The 23,558-nt window shown below is 38.7% G+C and overlaps 1 protein-coding gene across 1 annotated transcript in view; it reads left to right on the plus strand.

The window, feature by feature from the left end:
* RNF217 (ring finger protein 217) overlaps positions 1-23,558 on the plus strand; it is a 115,449-nt gene that overhangs the window by 72,176 nt on the left and 19,715 nt on the right. The window contains exons 2-3 of the mRNA XM_040965350.1: positions 3,573-3,806; positions 15,481-15,645. Of these exons, the coding sequence (XP_040821284.1) occupies positions 3,573-3,806; positions 15,481-15,645 (399 nt within the window). The remainder of the gene's footprint in view (positions 1-3,572; positions 3,807-15,480; positions 15,646-23,558) is intronic.

The raw sequence follows: 23,558 nt of genomic DNA on the forward strand, positions 1-23,558 counted from the left end.
GTTTCAGTCATCTATCATTTTGTTGAGAGCACAGGCACCTCAGGTCATCTTCCTTGCTTCTTTTGCCTGCAGTCTCTTGTTTCTGACAGGCCCTTTAGTTTTCAGCTCAAGTTGTCATTTCCTCAGAGATACTTTTCCTGATTACAGTCGTCTGCCTTGTTTATTCTCATTCATTTCCTCCAAGAGAAACCTGTGTTTCTCCCTCCTGGAGGCCACTCTGAAAGTTCCATCTTAGCATCTAACTTCTTAGCATCAAACTTAGGAAAAGCAGATTTCACTGAAATCTAAAAGAGTATCATTTGTAGATTGAAGTATTATGTTACATATTACTAAGAATATTAAGCACTGTAATGGCACAATGTTAACACCTATCTAGTAAAACAATCTTGACTATTGAGATATTAAAATGTTTGAATAGTGCATCCTTGGATTATTTGAATGTCTATCTTAACTAAATAAATTAATGGACTTTGCTTAATGTGTCTACTTTTTGCTAGTGATCATTTGAGAAAATGATCACACATGTAGAGAGCAAGAGACTGTATTGATTATGAGTAACACTATGCATAAAAATGGAATAATTTACCATAAAGAAGTATGCGTAGCATGTATTTCCAACTGCAAACTAGTGGGCTATCTGCAATGATTTAGATTCTGTAAGTCTTGAGTGTGTCAGAAAACTTAAATTCCCAACAAATACACAAAGAGAGTCAGGTATGTTTGTTCTGGATTCAGCTATATATACATATGTACTAAGTTTATAGAATAAGTAGTAGGAAAATGTGGAAATATATATTTCATGGCTTTGACATGCTCAACAAATATGAGGTCACTGGCTTGATTTAGTGGGGTATGGGTTTTGCAACATACAGAAGACACAGTGCAGAAGACTCAATGAAAAGATTGTGTAGGAGGAATTGATCTCTTCTATGGAAGTAGAATTTTTTTTTACATAGATTTGAGAAACATTGACATAGAAGGCTAAGTGTTGGTTTGATTGGATGTACCCACAAAATGGTGAATAAGCAGCAGCACCCGGTCCTGAAGGAATAGCTAGACAATCTGCTGTCTTGAGCCACGTGGGATTGTTCCGTTCCATTTTCCCAAACTGTGGCTGTAAAAATGCTGCTTCCATTGTTGTCATAGATGTAGTTAAATAAACTCATAGATTGGGGGAGGCTGACACACACACTATCCCAAGAACTAAAAATTGACTTCATCCCGAATGTTAAAGTGTACTTCCTCTCTTACTTGTTTGGACAAGTAAGAGGTCCTCAAAGTAGGCCAAGTGAGCCTCTTTTTATGGAATAAGAAGCAACTATCTTTCACACACTTCAAGCTTTGTAGCTTTCTATTGCTGTAATCATAAAGCCTAGACTCCTGAGATGACTTCACGATGCTCTGATTCTGCTCCGTCTTCCAAACTTATCTGTACAGCTGCTTCTTTAAAAAATCACTTGTGGTTCACTCTTATTTGCTCATGCTTAAAGCGCGTGTCCCCTCTGAAGTCTGAGATCTGTAGATTCAGATGCATACACGTTCTGGCATGGCACACGTCGATCCAGTTTGGATGAGGGGATAGTGTGGACATGCATATTCTCATGTGCTCTGTTCTCTTACCTCTCTCCCTTTACCCAGGCAGGGTTTTTTTTTTCCTGGCTGCTTGGATCGCCTTCATTCTGGTTTTAGTAAGTGCTATCAGCTGGGGCCCTCACTGCACTCAGCGCTAATCTCAAGGATGTCCTGAACCTGCAAGTCTGAAGTCATTGCGCTTGCCCAAAAACCTCCCTAGCACCCTGGACTCCCCTTTTTCAGCCATCGTTTCTTTTGCTGTCCTTATTGTTGGTTTACCGACAGGCACCTACAAGATTTCAGCATGTAACTTTGTTTCTTGGCTCAGAGTTGGACTTGATAAATGTCAACAGAATGTTAGAAGAGAAAACATCGTTTTGAAATGTTCTAAGTTACATACTTAATAAACCAGACTGCTAAATATGTTATATCGGCAGTTTTATCTTTGTAAAAATTTTCTGAGGATTTCTATCTTTACATATAGCCTGAAATAACTTATTATAAGGCATAACTTGAATTATGTCATTGTCATACAATAGCACGTAATCACTGTATACTGTAATATACACAGCATTAACATTTGAAACTCTGATCAGACTCATTTTTTAAAAAAATCAATTATTGGCAACTATTTACAAAAGCCTCTTTGGATCACATTTTGTATAACAGTAACATAAAATTGTATACCAAGTTAGAATTTCATTTGGTTGATACAGGTCAATGGATTTGTCCATAGACAGACTTTTCTATTTCATTATCACTTGAGCTCATGTGCTTTGTTTTTCTCAAAATATTTTTCTCATGAATCCTTCTCTGTAACCTAGTCAATTTTCGTCACAGTTGGGTCAGATAAGCAGCAAAGTTCAAAGTTACTGTGACTTTAGGTGTGGTCTTTTTCCCCCCTTTAACTGCTCTTTGTCATGATGGCTTTTTTCCTCTATTTTTGAGAAAATGGCTGTCTCTCACTCCTGCATTTTTCACTTAGGTACATATTTTTTCATTTCCTAGAGTGTCAGACTCACCCAAATGAAAAAGCAAAAGGTTAGCATCGTTTGTCATCTGGCATTTTCGGTGCCTCCCGTTGATTCCATTGGATGGAAAAAAACAGTTATGAAGCTGAGAAAAGAGAGAGTTACAGTTCACTGCTTACAGGAAACATTTAAATGCTTCTTGTTTCAAAGTGTTTTGTCTTCGTCATCTCTTAGAAATCAGTTGTGTCCACACTCAGTACTTGAATCTATCACTGTAATCATTAATGCTAGTTCTCATATACACCTTCTCAAACTCTAGTTCTGTGATTCTTTGAATAAATTAATTGTGTAAATTACCAGATTTCACAGGGTTGGAGTTTTGTTGTTGTTTTACATTACTGTAGTGGTTTAATTTTTTTTTTCTTTATCCAGTGTTTCTGATAATGTGGAAGCTACTTAACTTTTAAGTTCTTAACATAGAAAGGTCAGGGCAAAGAGTTACTGTGGAGTATTCGATTTTAAACTGTTAGCAATTCTATATATGTACTTAACAAAATCTCTTTGTCCTTTTGAAATTTAATAAAATGTACCCAAAATTTAGTGCTGAAACACTGTGTATTAAGGTTGAAAAATCTGAAGCAGCTTTTACTTGGCATAGTTGTCTCATACTACCATTCACACAGTTGGCACCTTCTCCAGATGCTGCCTAACCCTGTGGTTTCTGGAAGGATGGTGTGATAGTATGCTTCATTGGTGTGGCTTTTGTCATTTGATATCACAAATAATAATAATGAGTAGAAAAAAATTTGAAAATAATCTAGAAGTCATTGGGGGACATTATACAATATTTATTTCAGCACAGCCTAATTCTGATATTGGATCACCATTTCTTTTTGTTATCTTTAAATACCATAGACAATTCTTTACTACATCATGAAATAAGCAATACCATATTCAAGAGGGAAAAGAAAAAGAATCCTTACTAACCAGTGACCTTTCTGTTTTGTGTCCATCTGCTTTTTTATACAGGTACAACTTGGCCAAGTAGAAATTAAATGTCCCATCACAGAATGTTTTGAATTCCTGGAAGAAACAACAGTTGTATATAATTTAACACATGAAGACTCCATCAAGTATAAGTACTTCTTGGAACTCGGTCGCATTGATTCCAGTACCAAGCCATGTCCTCAGTGCAAGCACTTTACAACCTTCAAGAAAAAAGGACATATTCCCACCCCTTCCAGATCAGAAAGCAAATACAAAGTAAGCATGCTCACCAGAATGGCGGGGTACAGGTCACATGATAAGAGCAGCCAAGTAGGCCAACTGTGGGCATTAAGTGGGCTTCCCTCCCTTACTGGAGCCTGAGGTGAGCATATATTGGTTATGGTTCTGAAAAAGTATAATCTGGGGAGACTAATAGCTCAGAGTACTCTTGATAATTTAATTCAAGTTAATAATATTGGAAATTCATGTAGTAATCTGATTGAAAATTGTGGTCACTCCTATTATCAGACTCCAAGTCTTCTTACCTTCTATCTTTCCATCCTTCCCTCCTTCCTTTTCTTCTTTATTCCTTAGACCCTTCCTTCCAAAGCCACCCTACTCCCTCCATCCATCCATCCTTCTTTTCTTGCTTCTTTTGTAACCCTTTTTCAATAGCCCCAATGTATTCCTCCTCTTGTTCTGTTTACAATAAGTAAAAGCAATATAAAATGTAATGCATCCATTCATTCAACATTTTTATAATACTAGTATGTACTAAGGTTCAATGGTACAGAGGCAAATCGGACTTAGTCCCTGTTTCACAAAGTGTAATGCAGGAGAGAGACAAATGTTCTAAAATGATGGTGCAATGCTGTTAGAAAATGCTCTCTATGTGGGGTGCTTTGAGAACACTTGAAGGAGGACTAGGTATTGGGATGTCAGCTGTGGTTTCACAGATGAGATGCAGTTCTTCAAGCACTATAGTAGGCAGCATTTCAGAGCAGGGGAACAGAAAGTGCTCAGGCCAGACATGTTGCAATGAAGTGGTTGGCAAGGCTGGCGAGGAGTGGAGGTACCACTGCTCAGGCAGATAAGGGTGGGTCTTGTAGAATCTTGTCACTGTGCACAGAAGTTTAAATTTAGTTAGGTAGGCATTAGCAAAAGGTCATCTTGGCCCCATTCACAGAGGCTGTCAGAGGACAAAACTAAAGAGAAGTCTGAGAAACTAAAGCAGTGACTTGGAGAGCGGATCACTGCTTTCAGTTCAGCCTAAAGACCTGGCTATGCGTTAGAAACATGAAGAAAGTTAGTAAAACAAAGTAACAGCATCTCAGAGACACTGTCTAACAAAGTTTTGATTCTCCTCAGCTGACTGATAAGTAACAACCATTAGTCAATGAGGCAAATTTCTATATATGAATAATTTTGAGTGAAACAAGTGTAATCTAATAACATTCCCCAATGGCCGTTCTTCTTCCAATGTCTACCATTTGTAATAATACAAGAAGCAGAGGGCAAATGGATCATGATCTTAAATGTTGTGAAGTCAGTCATTTTACTTTTGTGGAGCAAAAAGAATCTGTTGGAGAGAGGAGAAACCCAATGTAATATAAGCAATTAGTAATATGGCAGGAAAACTCATCAGGGCTTGAATCGGAGCTAGAAAGCTCCAAGAAGGTGAGGCTTCTACACATTTGAAAACCATTACTGCTGTTACTCCTCTTCACTGTGGTGGAGGAGCAGACCTAGAACACATGAGGTCAGTAGTTGCCCTGTTAGTTGATGATGTCATAAAGTAACAGGAACAAAAGGCGAAGAAAGTTTGTTGTTAATACCTAACATTTCTGAGCAATTTACATCTCTTTGTAATATCATTTATAATCTTAAGTATGTTGATGAAGCTCTTATTTCAATATTATTCTTTTTGATTCAGGACATTATATTATCCTTATATTCTGAGTATTCATTATGATTTGTACTATCAGTTCAGAAGCACTTAACAAAATATATTAAAATTGTTTCGAAATGTCACAAATATTTTATGGCTGACTGGGTGTTCCTCATATGAAATTTGGGATGTAAAATATCATATTTAGGATTTCATTGGTAAAATTTTTGTAAAGACCACTGTTTAAATTTTTTTGTATTAGTAGCCAGAAAAAGAATATAAACAGATTTTATGAAAAAGGAGTAACCACAACTATTATATATCAGTTTATCTTTCCAGGGCCTTAGACAAAAACTTCTTTAGGGAAAAACTTGCACATGAAGTACTGTTTATTATGTTCTGAGTATCATGAAACTCAGACTATGTATCAGTGGTCCTGAGTTATGAGATTCACCTTGAGAATCCTTTGGTAAACCCCAGTTACACTTTTCCTATAATATTTCCATCTTCTTTTTTCAGCTCTTGTCATGCTACATTCTATCATCTCATTTCCATAAGATTGACCTCATTTTCCTGCTAGAAATCTAATTTTTAGCCTAAACAGTTCCTTCAGTGTGTCAACACCAAATCAAATGCATACAATTACAAGCAATTAGTTAATGGTAGGAAAATTTTTAAAAAAAGTTTATGCTCCAACTCTAAAGTACTCATGTGATGCCTAGAGACAGAAGTATCATCCACACCTTAAGAACTTTTTCATAGCAAATATCATCTGGGATTTTATGGTATAGTTGCATGGTCATTTACTTAACATTTCTTACTAACCCAGCTCTATGAGGTCAAGTCTAGGACTGCTCCATTCATACCTTATAATTTCTGTCAAGCACTATCTCCTGTGGAATATATTAAAAATATATTTGCTGAAGGAACTAAGAAATGGGCCTATTACATAGTTATGTACTAACATAAACATAGGTAGAAAATTCTGACAGCCAAGAAGAAAGGACAGGAAAGGTTGAGAAAGTTTTGTTGAAGAGTGAACATATTAAACTAGCCCTTGAAATGTGTTTCCCAGGATAAAAAAATGGAGAGTCAGAGTACTGACTTCTAGCTAGATCTACGTTGTAGGCCTGTCACACACTCACTCACCTGAGGGACAATTTCCATATCTTTAACTGGAAATGGAAATAGTACCTCTGAAATAAGAGTAGAGAAAAAGTTAAATTAGAGCACATGTGTAAACTGCTTAGCTCTCTGGCTGAGACATAGAATGTGTTCACCATGTCATTATCAATTCTTAAGGTTCTGTTGGGCAAAGGGAACAATATGGCCAACCCTAAGTATTAAGAAGCCAGAGGATGAGTCAGTAGATGGAAAAGGCATTTGGTCTGGCAGATGAGACACTCACATACCTTAGCAAAGTTAACTGGATTCAGTTCCCAACAGCAGCTCCGAGATTCTAAATTCCTCCAGCTAACGGAGACCCTGGAAGGAGCCGTGATGTCAAGTAATGAGCTTCCTGCCATGAATGGGAAGCTTGGGATTGTTCCCAGCTTCTGGCTTCCATCCCAGACCAGCCCCAACCAATCATTGCAAACATTTTAGACAGCAAACAGGTAGATATGAGCTCTCCCATTCCCACCTTCCCCTAAGAAAAAAATTGGGTGACAGTGAAATAAAGGACGCATTAGATTGATTGTGTCTGGAAGAGGAGAGAGTTGTAGGGGTGCTGAGGAAGTCCAACGGTTTGGAATATGTTGGTAGTGTTACATTTGAAGCTTTTGGGGCTTAGGGGTAGTTTGTTCCCGTAGCCTGTCTCCACGATGATCAGATAGAAGATATTAATATTCAGAATGAGAGGGAAGGGGCATTTGTCATTGAACTTAAAGAAATGGGGGAAAGTGTATACATACGTGTATACATGCACAGACACACATATGTGCTTTGGGAGACAGAAAAAATGGTCATTGTTCTTGGTAGAAGAGTGGAGAGGGTTACAAAGAATTAAAAATAGTGCTTTTGCTTGTGTAGGAGCAATTCTAGGTTTCATTTTTCTCTGAGCACAGGGTGAGAAATGCTCCCCTTTTCATGTAGATTTGCAGTTAAGAGTTGAAGCTTGGGCATGTTAACATGGGGGATGTGTTAGAGGTCATTCTCTTGACAGTTTCCTTGTCTCTTTCCCACAAGTTTTAAGCAGAAGTTAGAAAATGTATGCAATAGTGCTATGATTCATCATCATTAGATAAAGGGGGGAAAATCAGAATTTTCCAGAGAAAATCTCTGTGTTCTCCCCTTAGAACTTTTCTTGTTTTGTTGTTTTGTTCATTTTTATTTGTTTGTGTGACAGGGAGAGAGAAGAAATCCAATCTCTTAGCTCACTCTGCACATGGCTAGATCCTGAGAACTCAGTCCAGGTCTCCACTAGAGTGGCAGCAATCCAACCACTTGAGCTGATCCTGCTGCCTCACAGTATGTGCATTAGTTGGAAGCTGGAGAACAGGAAGCTTGAGACCAGAGTCAAGCACTCCTCTGTTGCCCCGTGCATTGTAACTGTTAGGCCAAAAACTCACTACCCACTTCCTTTGTAACTGTATCATTTTTTTTTCTCTCATCAATAAAATCCTTCTGGATAAGAATCATATTTTATAAAACTGCATTAATATTTATTTCCCTATATGAAAGAAGAATTTTTCTAAGGGTTTGAAGAACACAGTCAAATCAATGGGTTGCTCCTAATTGGTCTTTGATGTGCTTTAGACACATTAAAATATGCTTAAGTTTCCTTCTGGTGAAGAAATTTGAAAGTTTTTTCCATGTACCTAAAAATGTGTAAAACTTTCCCCTGAAAGCCTGATTAAGTATGCTGCTTGCACTCTTTGAACCTGACACCATCACTTTCTTCCTCCTTCATCCCCCACATTCTTTTTTCCTTCCTGTACCTGGAGGAAAGCGGTAGGTAAAGGGAGAAGCTACACCCAGCCTCCCAATCATCCCAGAGTCCCCATGTGGGGCATGCTCCCAGTGGTTTTGATAGTTAGATGGTTCTGAACTGCTGCCAATCTCACCACTTCAAGCACGATGAAATCTCTCCAGAATCCACTGGCTGACATATTCCACCTTAGAGTCTCCGTTTGCCTAAATTTTCACTGCCAACACTTGGCTGGGGTAGTTGATAAAATGATTCTATCCTCCATCCTCTGTATGGTACCTGGTGTCCTCTGCAGGTTCTAATGTACCACCGTATTCTGCATGTACAACTGGCTATGCTGTCTACTGTTTCGTCTAAGCCAATGAGGAGGCCCAAATCTGATATAAGCACTCCACAGTTGATGATGGACCCTGCAATTTTCTTCATGGTTGAAGTTCTGAGTCCAGCAGTTCAGTTGGATCCCCAAAGAAACCTCATCTGAGGTGATCCCAGACCTGATTCCTGTGTGCTTGCCTATACAGGGTCCAGCACACTCTGAAGCCCCAGTCAGCTTACATGCACGCTATTGGTTGTTATCTCCATTCCTGTCTTCTGTGCAAACTACTGGGTGTTGCAGCCCAGCTCAGTCCCACCCACCACATACTCGACCCCTGCGTAAACCAGTGGGAGCTGCAGCCCAGTTGGGGCGACCCACAATAACCCCCACCAGGTCCACCCCTGCCCTGGTTCCCATGCTTACCAATATGTACAGCAGACTGATCCCGTCTGTCCTACATCCCATTCTGCTCTAATGCATGTCAATGGACATTGAAGCCTAGTTCAACCCAATCAGCTCCATTATCCAACCCACACATGTGCCAATGGGTGCCACTCTCTGTCTAGCCATGCCTGTCCTAGTCCCGGTTCTTATGCTTACCAGTTGGAGTGGCAACCTAAGAGAGAGGTGCCCATTGTTTCCCTACAGGGCCCACTCCCAGATGTTGTACTCTCCAGGTGGTTCTGCAGTTTAATTTGACAGAATTTGCCCCCAGTGCCAGCATCTGCCAGCTGATGCTGTGGCAGAGCCCAACCAATCTACATCTGCTCTGGCTTATGTATGCACTAGTAGAAACAACCCAACCTGGCTTTCCCCCAATCCCAGCTCTCATGATCACTAGGGAGAGTAGTGTCCAAGCAGGGGAGCCCCATGCACCCCCCCCCCATATTGTGTTCATTTCCTACCCCCTGGGTCTCACATGTACTGATTGAGTACTGCAACCCATTCTGTCATGTCCTGCCTCATCTTAGAATTTGCCAAAGGTGCTATAGCCTGGTCCAGCCCAGTGCCGCCTCCAGTTCCAGTTCATGCTGGTGAGGGCTTACAGCCTAGCCCAACCCAACCCAGGCAGCCCCCAGTCTTGGCCCTAACTGAAACTGGTTGGTACTACAGCCTGACCCCGCATGACCCATACACCATTCTGTTTCTCAGATTTCCAGTGGGTGATGTGAACTGGCCTAGCCTGGCTTACCCCAGATCTGAGACAAAGGTATGCCAGCTGGGTACGATTACCTGGCCTGGTCTGAGCTGCTCCCTTTCTTGGTTCTTGCTCTCACCTGGAGGGACTGTGTCCCAACAGAGTTGCCAGGCTCTTCCATCAGAACCCTCTCAATTCCACATCTTGCACATGCTGGTGTGTCCATGGGCTAGCCCTACTTAGTCCACCTTCCATCCTAGCAGGAACAGTGACCTTTCATGACCAGCCCTTACCCTTTCCGGTTCTTACTGTTGGGTGTTATACACCATCATGTTCAATTGACAACGTTTACAAATTGAGACTCAGGTCTCAAGGTCATTCTGGTTTATGACACACACTGATTTCTCTTGAAATTGATTAATTCATCATCCATGCCAAGAACTGAGAGAAAACAAACACAGCTTCTTAGATGGTTGTTGCCGAGATTTATGAGGGAAATGAAGTTTAAAGAAGCTGAGTTTTAAAGAAGCTGAGTTTAAAGAAGACAGGCTTAACAAAGGGTATATTATATATGCTACCCTTGGAAAAATGTATAACAATAAGCCACAAGGAAAGCCTACCAGATTTCATTGCACTACATTTCTGCCTTTAGTTATTGATGAGGTGCTTTGCCAAAGTTGGTCTCTTTGCTTTCTTGATGCATAAATTAGCCATTATAGTTTCAGAGATTTTCTTGTACTTGAGCTTCTAACAGGCTTCTGTTGAAATCATCTGTTATATAAATGGAAAAAAAAAAAACTATGATGGCGATAATAAGGCATATTGCTACCATAGTTAACCTGAAATGGTATCGAGAACTATTTGTTTTTTCATTTCATGATGTTTTCTCTTGGGGTCTTTAGCAAAAGAGACAAGTGAAAAATCATTTTTCATTTCTTTCTGATGACCAGTCAGACAAAAATCCCAGTCTGGGACCCATTTTTATTTAGTGTGGAAGTTGCTTAGTTAGTATGGAAGAGGACTTTAAGCTTTGCGTTTCTTATCTAACAACCCTCTTTAGCCTGAAATTTCAGTATTGACCCTCCTAGATTGGTGGGTAAACATACTGGAGGTGCATACACAATGCACAAATCACTAAAATCTGCCTATACATGGGCCATTCAAATTCTCCATACTGTGTTCTTAACGGACTTGCCACTTACAAGATCATTTCCTTCTACTTTCAAAAAGTTCTAATCAGGAAGAATTCATAACTACATCCAGGCTGAAACCCCTTCTTTCCTGATCACAGAGAATATTTTGAATTTTCTCATGGGTGTTTTGTAATTACTGGGTTCTGCTTGATGAGCAGGGTCTCTTATGAGATGTTCTCTTTTGGTGTAGTGTTGAGAGCCGAATGTCTTACTAATAACGTGTTGGCACCATAGTTTTCTGGCTAGGATTTTAAGATATGCAAATCAGAATAGAGTTTTGAGATTATCAGCAAAGAAATAGGTACTCAGATAAGAAATAGACAGATACTTCTCCTGTGCTTGCTGTCTGAGTTTAGAGGAAGACAGCATTTTAAGGCTTGTGGTAATTCCAGGTGGCAGTTGCAAGATGAATTGTTGTGAGAGGGAAGTCTTCAAACAATCCCCTTTCTGAGTTCTGATATGCTGCCTTAAAAAGCATGCACTGAGGTAAATGTATTGTGCAATAACTAATATGCTGTATGTATAAAAGAAATCTGATAATCGGTGGAAGATCAATAAGGTTACTTACACGAATGAATACTGTACCTCAATATAACTTAGTTTGCCACTGTCATTTGTTTGACTCCTCAAGCCTTAAGAAAATCTCTTTCCATTTCTAACTTAGTTTCAGCTTTGCTGTGAGAAATCAAGGCAGAGGTCACTTGACCACATTTGGACTGTGTTCACATGCCCAGTAACTCGTAAAGTGCCTACATTAACTTGCACGACCACTCAGGCAGTGACCCCCCAGTAGGCAATGAATTCTCAAGGGAGGAGACGACAGCAAGAAGTCAAGCCGTGTGTTTCAAGTGGAGAATCTCCTCGGCAGACACCACATGGGCTTTAAAGTTTGATGGTGCAAATAAGCCCATGCTTCCTTGAAATTATTTGAAGCCATCAAAGACCCTTTTATTCCTTACTATAATGCCTTGCAATTTTTCAGTGTCTCTTCAAGGAAAGCATCGTCAGTTTCTAAACACTGAGTTCTGAGACACTCATCCAGATAACAAGATTCCCCAGTTGTCTGTCACACTGGTTAGTGTCAGTAGGCCACTCTGTAGTCTGCTGCCTGTAGTTGTTTTCTATTCAGAGCTTCTAGGTCACTGTGTATTTCAGGAGACAGGCTAGCATTGTAGGAATGAATTGGATTCTGTATATTAGACACTTCAGCAAGGCTCAGGCTGAGCCAGTTGAAGTCATGCCTATTCAGGTTCCATTAGGACTTTTCTTCTTTCCCCTGTGCACCGTGTTCTCCCAGGCCTCTGTGTGTAGCCGGACCCTGTGTCCAAGGTATTACCTGTGTTAGCCATCACCTGCTTGGTGACAGTCTACCCATTACTCAAACGCTCTCTGAACACTTGCTTTCCAACCTTCCTTGAGGCACTTGTCCTGTGGCACCCTCCTGTGTAGGCTTCTGCTCTAGCAGTTGCATTATATGGCATTATCACTCTTTGAGCCTACTCCTAATAAATTCCTTAAGAGCAAGTGTTTTCATTGTTTCTTCGATGCTAAATTCAGTACAGGCAACAGCTGCCGCTTGAAGCTGCTTGGTAAATATTTGTTAAATGGACAAATGAACCTGTGTTATTGTTGAGAGTCTGTTCAACACATGATTCTGATGAATTCAGTCCTTGCTAGAAAACTGTGTTAGTTCCAGTTTTGCAGTGCTGGATTTATGCAAGGATGTTGTCTAAAATTCCGACCTGGCTGACAAATGATACTGTAAGCTATTGTAAGTGATGGTATGTGGAAAATTTAAGCAAGATATGACTTTTCTAGGATGCTCCTTAATTTTGGACTCTCTTTGCTGTGGGTTGTTTCTGTGTTTACTAAGCTTATCAGGAGAAAATGCCACTTATATAAAGCAACTTTTAATCTGAGCGTCACTATAGCCCAGATTTCTAGAAAACCTAAGGGGATTCAAATGTTAGCAATAGAACATGCAGTTCTTTTTTCAATGTGGATTCTAGTGAAAGTTAATAAAGATTCCTAATTCTGATGACATTGTTCTGGAAGGACTTTCAGATGTGGGGCCTTTGGCTCAGTGGTTAAGACACCTCTTAAGATGCCTCTGATCCATCTACAGTGACGATTCAAATCCCAGCTCCACTTTATTTTTCTTAATTTGAAAGATAGAACTAGAGAGAGAGAGAAGGAGAGTATTGCCATCCAGTAGTTTATTTCCCAAATGTACACCCAAGTTTGAGAGTTTATGTTTTATACCATGGAACTTCATGTTTCCAGGCTCAGTTTATTTCAGTGAGATGTCTCTAGGCCAAAGCATATATTCAGTGGTTAACATAGCTGGCAAGTGCCCAGAGGAAGATGGCATGAACTGTGAGTGGCAGGGGTACTCATAGTCAACGATTAACCTAAACACATTTTCTCTAGTTAGAAGTAAACTGGGAATACGCTATAATATGTCATTGCCATGGAGCAAAATAGAGAAGTGAGTGAACACAGCTCAGATCACTGGACAAGGCAGCAGACACTCACTTCTGACAAGATGACAGGAGCTGTCATACTGCAAAGCAGTGCCTGATCTTCTGCGAGCCCTACATTGGTGGCTGTAGGCTTTGGGGTGTTTTCTGTTAGTGATACTAAAAAAATGGGTATAAATTTAAATTATTCATGTTCACCTGAGTGCTTGCTCTGTACCTTTTTGTCACAGTTTGTCACTAAATCTATGTTGCTCAGACTTGGTTTTAGGACATGCAGTCAGAATTTGTTGGTTATCACAAGAAATTGGGAGCTAGAGTCCTGGTCTAGATGCCAAGTGCAGATTTCTTATTCTGTTAGCTTCAGAATATCAGATTTCTTAAAAACAAACAACAACAACAACAAAACATTTATGTATTTGAAAGGCAGAATAACAGAGGGACAAAGAAACATCAGTTTCTATTGAAGCTTCCAAATACTGATTCACTCCACAGATGGTCACAAGAACCAGATCTCACTCCACAAATGGCCACAACAACCAGGTCTGGGCCAGGCCAAAGCCATCAACGAGAAACTCCATTTTGGTCTTTAGTGTGGATGACAAGGGTTTGAGTACTTTGGGCATCTTCCATTGCTTTTCCATTAGGAGCATTCGGAGAGAGCTGAATCTGAAGTGGAGCACTCAGGACAACAGCTGCTTTTCATTATGGGCTGACAGCACTGCAACCAGAAGCTAGACAAGTTGGGTCACAACATCAGCTCTGAATTGTAAAACTCTGTTTTCTTCATCAGTCCTCACATACATGATAGTTCCCTGTTTGGCAACAATGATCCATAAACTGAAATAATGTCTAATATTCAATAGGCAGCCTCCAATTTTAAAAACCCTTTGCATTCTTCTGTTAATTTAGTAAATGTAATTTAAGGGCCCAAAGGGTGGCTCAATGGCTAAATCCTCACCTTGCAACCACTGGGATGCTATGTGGGCATCAGTCCATGTCCTGGCTGCTCCACGTCTCTTCCAGATTCTTGCTTATAGTCTGGGAAAACAATTGAAGATGGGCCAAAGCTTTGGGACCCTGCACCCGCGCAGGAGACCCAGAAGAAGCTCCTGGCCTCAGATTGGCTCAACTCAGGTCATTGTGACCATTTGAGAATAAACCAGCAGATTGAAGATCTTTCCATCTCTTCTTCTCTCTGTACTTCTGCCTTTTCAATAAAAATAAACAATCTCTAAAAATAATATGTAATTTAAGAAGGATTAGAAAACAAAGTAGGTCTTTTAAATGTTTATTCAAAGTGCTAGAGTCTACTAATTTAGGACTATGAATAATGTCTATAGAAATGAACAATATATTTAGGTCCTCTGAATGACAGGTATATGAGGAAAAAACAGCATCCTTCTAACTTCTTCCTGCTTTAGTGTTGTTCAAAAGGGAAACCCCACAAGATATTTAAATCTCTTCTCCAATGTTCAATGACACAGGGGAATGAACATGTTAATGTTTTTGTTCTGTGAAGCTCGTCCACTTAAAAAAGAAAAGATGTAAATTTCTAATAATGGGATTGTTTGCATTATTGTAACTAGCTGGCTGCTCTGAAATTGTTGGAAAACCGGGAGTTTCCATTATTTTAGACAGTGCTTCATGGAAAATGTTGGTATAGCAGGGAGGCTGGTTAAAGGAAAGTCAGAGGGCATGAATTTGGAACTTTGAGGTCCCTCGGGTTTTATCCTGTGCTATAGTCTAGATTTTCTTAAAGCCAAATTGATTTCCAGAATGTCCCAATCATTTGATTCCAGTGTCTGCAAATAACCAGATTGGCTTTGCCAAATAATTCTCCTTCTTTAATAACAGTGTTCATGCCTTATCACAGTTTTGTTCTTGCACAAGGACAGGTGTTTTAAAGGGTAAGTTTTCATCACTCTGCCCTACCGTTACAATTCTAATCCTCTGAGATGTTTTACCGAGTATCTCCCAGTTCTTAATATTGTTGTTTCCTCACACAGATCCAGTGCCCCGCTTGCCAATTTGTCTGGTGTTTTAAGTGCCACGCTCCTTGGCATGAAGGTGTTAACTGCAAGGAGTACAAAAAAGGAGACAAATTGCTGCGTCACTGGGCCAGTGAAATTGAGCATGGACAGAGAAATGCCCAGAAGTGTCCAAAGTGCAAGGTGAGATAAACTGTAAGAGAAAAACAAAGTATATCTGATATAATCAAACAGCATTTATAACGTTGAAGTGAATCACATGAGGGCACTTAAAAATATATGTGGATAAATGCAAATAAAAATAAATTTTCATATAACAAAATGATTTGGAAACAGCAATTTTTTGCAACATGCAGCTGTGATCTTTTTGAAAATTCCTGATATACATGGATTTTTAAACTTTATCTAACAAAATAATCTTACGTTTTAATTTTGTTTTCATGAAGTTTTTGAAGTTATTAGATGTTTATAACTGTCTTAATTCAGGCATAAACAAAAAGGACATTTGCTTCTTGTTTTGGAGTAATAATTATGTTACACAGATAAAATAAAAATAGTACATAAAATGACACATTCTTAAATTTTGATAAGAAGGTCATATATGGATGTTATTGAGACATCAAAATCCTTACTTTTCATTTGAAGCTGTGTGTACAGAGGAAAGTTAGTGTTAAAATGAGATGAAAGTCTTTCTGGTACACCATCTATACAATAACCACTTCTCAAACAGCAGAACCCAGAACCTAGCACTCGTTTGGTTTACTTGTTCTCCAATTATTGCTCATCACTCTAGAAATACACTGAATTGATCATTTTAGGTTTCTTTGTTAATCTGGTGAGGTAATGCTTGTAACATCCCTTAAAGCTTGCAGTGTTTTTAAACTTACTTTAGAAAACCATGTGGGAGCTTGTATCATTTAAAAAAAAAAACTTAGGGGAAAGTATATTATGAAAAAAAATCACAGAATTTCACATGTTTTTGGAGTGAATACACTGGTCTTTTAATTCTATACCCCCAAACTTTTGACATGTGAGTGTGTGTGTGTGTGTGTGTGTGTGTGTGTGTGTGTATGCATGCATTCTAGTATGTGTGATTTTTACCTTTTGCCAAATTTTCTTTTGGAAATCATGTCCAATTGGAGCCTAATTTGGGATTCTATTCAGGTCTCCCATGTGGGTGCAGTGGCCCAATCACTTTTGCCATCTTCTGTTTCTTTCTCAGGGACATTAGCAGAAAGCCAGATTGGAAGTGAAGCAGCCAAGAGTTTGAAATGAGATGCTGGCTTGCAGGCAGTAGTTTAATCAATTCTGCCATAATCCCAACCCTGATATGAGTATATTGCAAAAGGCCTGTTAATTATCATAATAATAGTCATTATACTAAATGATACAATTTACTGCAGTCTTAGCAGTTGAAAATTTCGACCAAGTTTAGGTGACCCAGCTGTCTTTAAAGTGATGGGTTATGGCCCAGCACAGTGGCCTAGCGGCTAAAGTCCTCGCCTTAAACACGCCCAGGATCCCATATGGGCGCCGGTTCTATCCCAGCAGCTCCACTTCCCATCCAGCTCCCTGCTTGTGGCCTGGGAAAGCAGTCGAGGACAGCCCAAAGCTTTGGGACCCTGTACCTGTGTGGGAGACCCAGAAGGAAGAAGTTCCTGGATCCTGGCTTCAGATTGGCATAGCATCGGCCCTTGCGGTCACTTGGGGAGTGAATCATTGTACGGAAGATCTTCCTCTCTGTCTCTCCTCCTCTCTGTATATCTAACTTTCCAATAAATAAATAAATCTTAAAAAAAATAAATAAAGTTATGTGTTAAGGATGTTGGAGCTGGTACTTTCTTTATTTTCCCTGTGGAAGGCAAGTTCATCCCTGAGCTACCCTTTTTAGTTGAGAGCTATTTCAGGACTGTGCCAGTTGCTCAGTGCACTTGTACTTTTTGTTCCATTGATGAACCGTTAGCAAGGGAGAGCTTTCCCCCTTTCACGTGACTTTCAGTTTATTGAAAGCTGTTGCTCAGGTCCAAACCAAATGAAGACCAGTAGGAATTAGAAGTGCTGTTAAATTGCTGCACTTAACACTTCATAAGTACATTTGAAGTTTATCTGGGAAGTTATGAAGACAGTTAGCCATTCAAATTGTCCTCTGAATGAGCAACAGTGTGGGATTATACACTGAGGAAAATCTGAAACAACTGAAAGAATATCCTAAGAAACATACCTTGTTACTAAGATCACTTCACCTAGCATTAAATACCTCCGGATATGGAGAAAGGAAAAGCAGCTCAGTGTAAGGAATTAGCTGAACACACTACCAGCTTCCCACAATTTTAACAGTTAAGAAAAAGCATACATGCTGGTTCACTTGAAATAGTAACTAAACAAGCAGGGCTTTAGCAGGAATTGTGTTTTAATAGCTGAAAGGAAAAGGGTCATGGGATGATTTTACATCATTAAGTTGTACCAGAGAAACTACTTTGTGATGTGATTCAGGTTCCATACAATTTGCTGGCTTAATTCATACTAGTTGTACAAATGGTTTCTTTTCCTTTACTGGCAAATTGATTTTTATTTTCTTAATTATAATCCTTTTTGTTGAGCCTTCAAATTTATATTTTGATCCAGGAAACATTATATTTTTATAATAGAATTCCATGAGGCTATATTATTCAATGACTTCATATTTGTCATATTCAAGGTTTTCCTTTCTTAAAAACATCTTTTAAAATTCATAAATATGAAAAGGGACAAGGGTAGGAGTCCTTGAAAAAAGCCAAAGTCATACATGTCTCCAAGCAGAGACCATATATATAAATGATTTCAATAATAATATAATAATCAAGTGTGTTTATAAATGTGTTGTATACCACAGTATATATTTATTTTTGGTTTCCTTTTAAATTTTTATTCATTTTCATTTTGAGAAAAAGAACCATCTATTTTTGGTCCTCCTATAAATATATTGAATGCTTTAGATTAAAACTTTTAATAACTATTTTGAATTTTAAATGATCATTTTCGGGCCTGGTGTAATGATTCAGTGGCTAAATCCTTGCCTTGCAAGTACCAGGATCCCCTATGGACAGTGGTTCGTGTCCCAGCTGTTCCACTTCCTATCCAACTCCCTGCTTCTGTGACCTGGGAAAGCAATAGAGAATGGCCCAAAGCCTTGGAACAGTGCACCCCAGTGTGAGACCTGAAAATAGCTCCTGGCTTCAGATCGGCTCAACTCTGACCACATGGTCATTTGTGGCATGAACCAGCAGATGGGAGATCTTTCTCTCTGTCTCTCTTCTGTAAATCTGCCTTTCCAAAATAATTTTTTAAAAGATTAAAAAATAAATTTCTGAATATAAAGTTTTTATGAAAAATGATAGAGATTTGGAAAAGAGAAGGCAAGTATTTATGTAGAATCCTGATACTCCAGTATTCTCATTGCTACCATGATTCTCTGTTTCCTGGGTCATTCCTCCATTTATACGGCAGGATAATTTGATATCATTAGTTTTTCCATTTAACATCACAAACATTTCTCATGTTACTGATTGGTTTTCAACTGTTTAAAAATCCTTTATTTTTATTTTAATAGGTAATCGTTTTTATTAAACCATGATGCATGAGCCTCTTTTGGAGCATATAATGTTCAGTTTACCTTAATTCTGCAGAAGCTGATCTGTGACATAAAGCAATTATTTTGTGTATGCAATGCAATAAGCGGACTGTGAAAGGCTCCTACTGGATAACTTGGGCACGGAAAGAATCTGGCTCAATAAGCCTTCAAAATGTGGACTCTTTCCAAAGGACAAACAAAAACTAAACTCTCAGATCCCTGATTTATCCGTCTATCCTTCCTTCCTTCCTTTCTTTGCCACTGGATTCCAAGGATAGCATGGACTGTTTTTGAGATTATTATTATTATTATTATTATTATTATTATTATTATTAAGTTTTAAATCTATGGTGGTAGCAGTTTGAGCCAAGGTTAACACTCTGCCTAAGGACCCAGATTGGAGCGCTGGCTCCACTGCCAGGTCCAGCTTCCTACTGATGGATATCCCTGAAGGCAGTGTGTGAATGCTCAAGTGCTCGGATCCTTGCCTTCCATGTGGGAGACCTAGATTGAGTTCCAGGCTCTTGGCTTCGGCCTGGCTCAGCTCCAACTATTAACAGGCATTTTGGGAATGAACCCCTGCACAGGAGATTCATTTGTTCTCTTTCTTTCTCTTTCTCACTCTCCTTCTCCCCTCTGCCTTTTAAATAAACACTTAAAAGATTTTTAGCTGTCTATATCTTATAAATAATTTTGATGATGTTTATGTTGAATATATATTTCTTCAATATTTTGGATTCACGAAAGCATATATTTTCTAAAGATACAGTAAATAGGTTAAAAGATACCAATACCTTTAGTATTTATAAAAAGAAACAATCGAAATCAACTTATAAGTACATCATAAAAAATTCTGAGAATCCGTCTTTTGACATTTTAAGCTTTTTAAATATTTATCTAATGATTTAAAAATATTTAATTGTCATAATCCACATTTCCTTGTTTGAAGATTAAAAATATATTGACATATCTTGGGATTTATAAATGTTCATCTTATAAAAATACTCATGTATTTGATACTTGGAAAAATGACCATCTGTTGATTGACTCCCCAGATATCTCAACAGCCAGGGATGGACAAAGCAAAGCCAGGAGTAATGAGCTCACTTTGTCCCGTGGGGGTGGTAGGAGTAGGGACCTAACACCTGCTTGAGCCATCACCTGTTCCTTCCGGAGTGCGTATTAGCAGGAAGCTAGCTTGGGAGCAGAATGAGACTTGAACACAGGCATTCCTGTGTGGATGTTTCAAGTGGTATGTTAAGTACTGTGTAAAATGCTCACCCCAAGACCCACTTTTTAAGTTTCTTTTTGCATATCTTTGGTTCATTTTTGTGGGTCTAGGTTAGGGCATATTTTTCATTAGGAAATTTCTGGCCTTTCTATTTGAAAATATTAACTTTTTCTGTGTATTTTTCCTACCCGCTTTCCCTGTGTTCTAATGTTTTATTTTATCTGAATTGAGGAGGTGTTTTTTTTTCCTTAATTGATTTGCTTCTGTATATTTTGGTTTTTGGGTTTTGTTTGATCAAATACATAATCTCTTCATTTGTGTACACTTGCCAAGCACACCCACACGCCATGCATACATACCTATACATATTATTTTATATGTTTTGGATAAATATTTTTGCATTTTTGTATGCTTAACAAGTCATTCAGCATCCAGAACTTTAATTAGAAGTTCTGCTGTATTCTTGTCTTTTGACCATTTAGTTTCAAAATATTTTAAGTCTTTAATCTAGCTATAGTGTTCCCATCTTTTAAAAGATTTATTTATTTAAAAGGCAGAGTTACAAGGAGGAGATAGGGATAGAGAGAGAGAGGAAGAGGTATCTTGCATCTATTGGTTCATTCTTCAAATGGCCTCAACTGCAAGAGCTCAGTAGGGCCAAAGCCAGGAAATTTAAACTCAGGATCTCCCAGATAGGTGGCATGGGGCCAAGGACTTGGCCTGCCTTCTTCTGCTTTCTCAGATGCATCCCACATTGGATGCCAGCATTGTAGGTAGCAACTCAACTACATTTATTAAATGATTCTCCCCTATCAGTTGATTTTTAAGTGTTTTCTAAATTTCTGTTAAATTGTTATACATAGTAGTCTCTTTATCAAGCTCATTCATTATCCTGCTAATTCTGCATGAAAATTCTTATTTATAGTGTTGAGTAAGTGGTTATTCCTTTTTAAAATTGCCAGTCCAAACAAGATTTTGTCATCTATTCATGCATTATTTCTAATTAACATTGTAAATGAAATAACCTTGTATCTCATTTATCTATAAATGTTAACTTCTCCCTTAACTAATTTTTGCTTTTTTCTCAAGTGGAAAGATCAATTAAATATATGGTACCATGTATTAAATTGTGCTAAGGAATACAAAGTATTACTCATAATTCATTAGTGGCAGATAGCAAGGATAAAAGAGGCTCTTATGATTTATGATCAAAATATTTAATTTTTTATTACTAGGATAAAGATGTACAATTTTTGGAAGTTATTTTTAGAACATTTTTATTAAAATTTAATACTATTGAGCTAGGATAGCTTGTCCATTTTTATTTGAAACTGGGTATTAATACAAGAGCATTCTTTAGTCACTTGTGAGACATGATTTTTTTTAATCTTAAAATAAAAAGAAACATTAAAATATCTGTTTAGTTTCATATAGAAATTCATTTTGAAATTATGTTTTGTAGCACTAAATCAGTGTAAAATTACTGAAGTCAAATATGAAAACTCAGTATAGTTAAAAGCAACACAGGATGATTCAATGTAAGATAAACAAGTAAGCACAATTATAAGTGGCTTCACATGTTCATATACTAAAGACTCTAATTGCGTGTGAAGTTGTTTTGTTTTTAATGTTGGAAATTGAATAGTGCTTTTAAAAAAAATCATGGTCAGGGGCCCGGTGGCGTGGCCTAGGGGCTAAAGTCCTCACCTTGAACGTGCCGGGATTCCATATGGGCGCCGGTTCTATCCCAGCAGCTCCACTTCCCTTCCAGCTCCCTGCTTGTGGCCTGGGAAAGCAGTCGAGGACGGCCCAAAGCTTTGGGACCCTGCACCCGCGTGGAAGACCCGGAAGAAGTTCCTGAATCTGGCTTCAGATCAGTGTGGCACTTGAGGAGTGAATCATTGTACGGAAGATCTTCCTCTCTGTCTCTCCTTCCTTTCTGTGTATCTGACTTTCCAATAAAAATAAGATAAATCCTTTTTAAAAAATCATGGTGAAGATATAATCAAATTCACCATCCCTTATGACTTTAAATGCAGAAGATAGTTTAATAAAATTTATTTTCATGTGGGAGCTTAAAGACAAACTCATAAACTCTATTAAAGTTTTGTAAATAGTAGAATAATGTATCACTAAATTAAACGCAAGGAGCAAATTTTTTTTTCAAAATGTAGCAGTCACACATAATTTTATTGGTCAACATATACTTTTTAAACAAAGATTTTGCATAAATGTGTATTTTATTTATTTTTTTTTTTAAAGATTTATTTTTATTATTTTTTCATTGGAAAGGCGGATATACAGAGAGGAGATACAGAGAGGAAGATCTTCCATCCGATGATTCACTCCCCAAGTGAGCCGCAACGGGTCGATACTATGCCGATCCGAAGCCAGGAGCCTCTTCCGGGTCTCCCACGCGGGTGCAGGGTCCCAAAGCTTTGGGCCGTCCTCAACTGCCTTCCCAGGCCACAGGCAGGGAGCTGGAAGGGAAGCGGGGCTGCCGGGATTAGAACCGGCGCCCATATGGGATCCCGGGCATGCAAGGCGAGGACCTAACCACTTGCGCCACCGCACCGGGCCCATAAATGTGTATTTTAATTTATTAAAACATGACTCAGGGGTAGCAAAAAAACAAATGAGTATTTTTAAAAATGTTTCTAAGGAATTTAATATTTTAAAAAATTAGAAGTGCTAGCAGTATTATCTAATATTATATAAAACATCATTAAAAAGCTAAAAACAGTTTTTGAAGTCTCAAAAATGTGGGTGAGAATGTTGCAAGAATGTGAGTCAAGCAGTCTTCCTCAGATTTAATATTGCCCAATTAGTGTTACTCATTTGAGAAATAACCAGGTTTTGACTTTTATCCTTATCATGTTTTCTTTTGTGAAGCTTGGGATGAGTAAATTCCATTTTGCAAAGGACCTCTGAGTACCTACTTTGAACCCATATTCTTTTTTTAAAAAAGATTTATTTTTATTATTATTTTTTTTAATTGGAAAGGTGGATATACAGAGAGGAGAGACAGAGAGGAAGATCTTCCGTCCGATGATTCACTCCCCAAGTGAGCACAACGGCCGATGCTATGCGGATCCCAAGCCAGGAGCCTCTTCTGGGTCTCCCACGCGGGTGCAGGGTCCCAAAGCTTTGGGCCATCCTTGACTGCTTTCCCGGGCCACAGGCAGGGAGCTGGAAGGGAAGCGGGGCTGCTGGGATAGAACCGGCGCCCATATGGGATCCCGGGGTGTGCAAGGC

Source organism: Ochotona curzoniae, unplaced genomic scaffold (genome assembly GCF_017591425.1).
Source record: "Ochotona curzoniae isolate NIBS_2020 unplaced genomic scaffold, NIBS_Ocur_1.0 scaffold_3890, whole genome shotgun sequence".
NCBI classification, from domain to species: Eukaryota; Metazoa; Chordata; class Mammalia; order Lagomorpha; family Ochotonidae; genus Ochotona; species Ochotona curzoniae.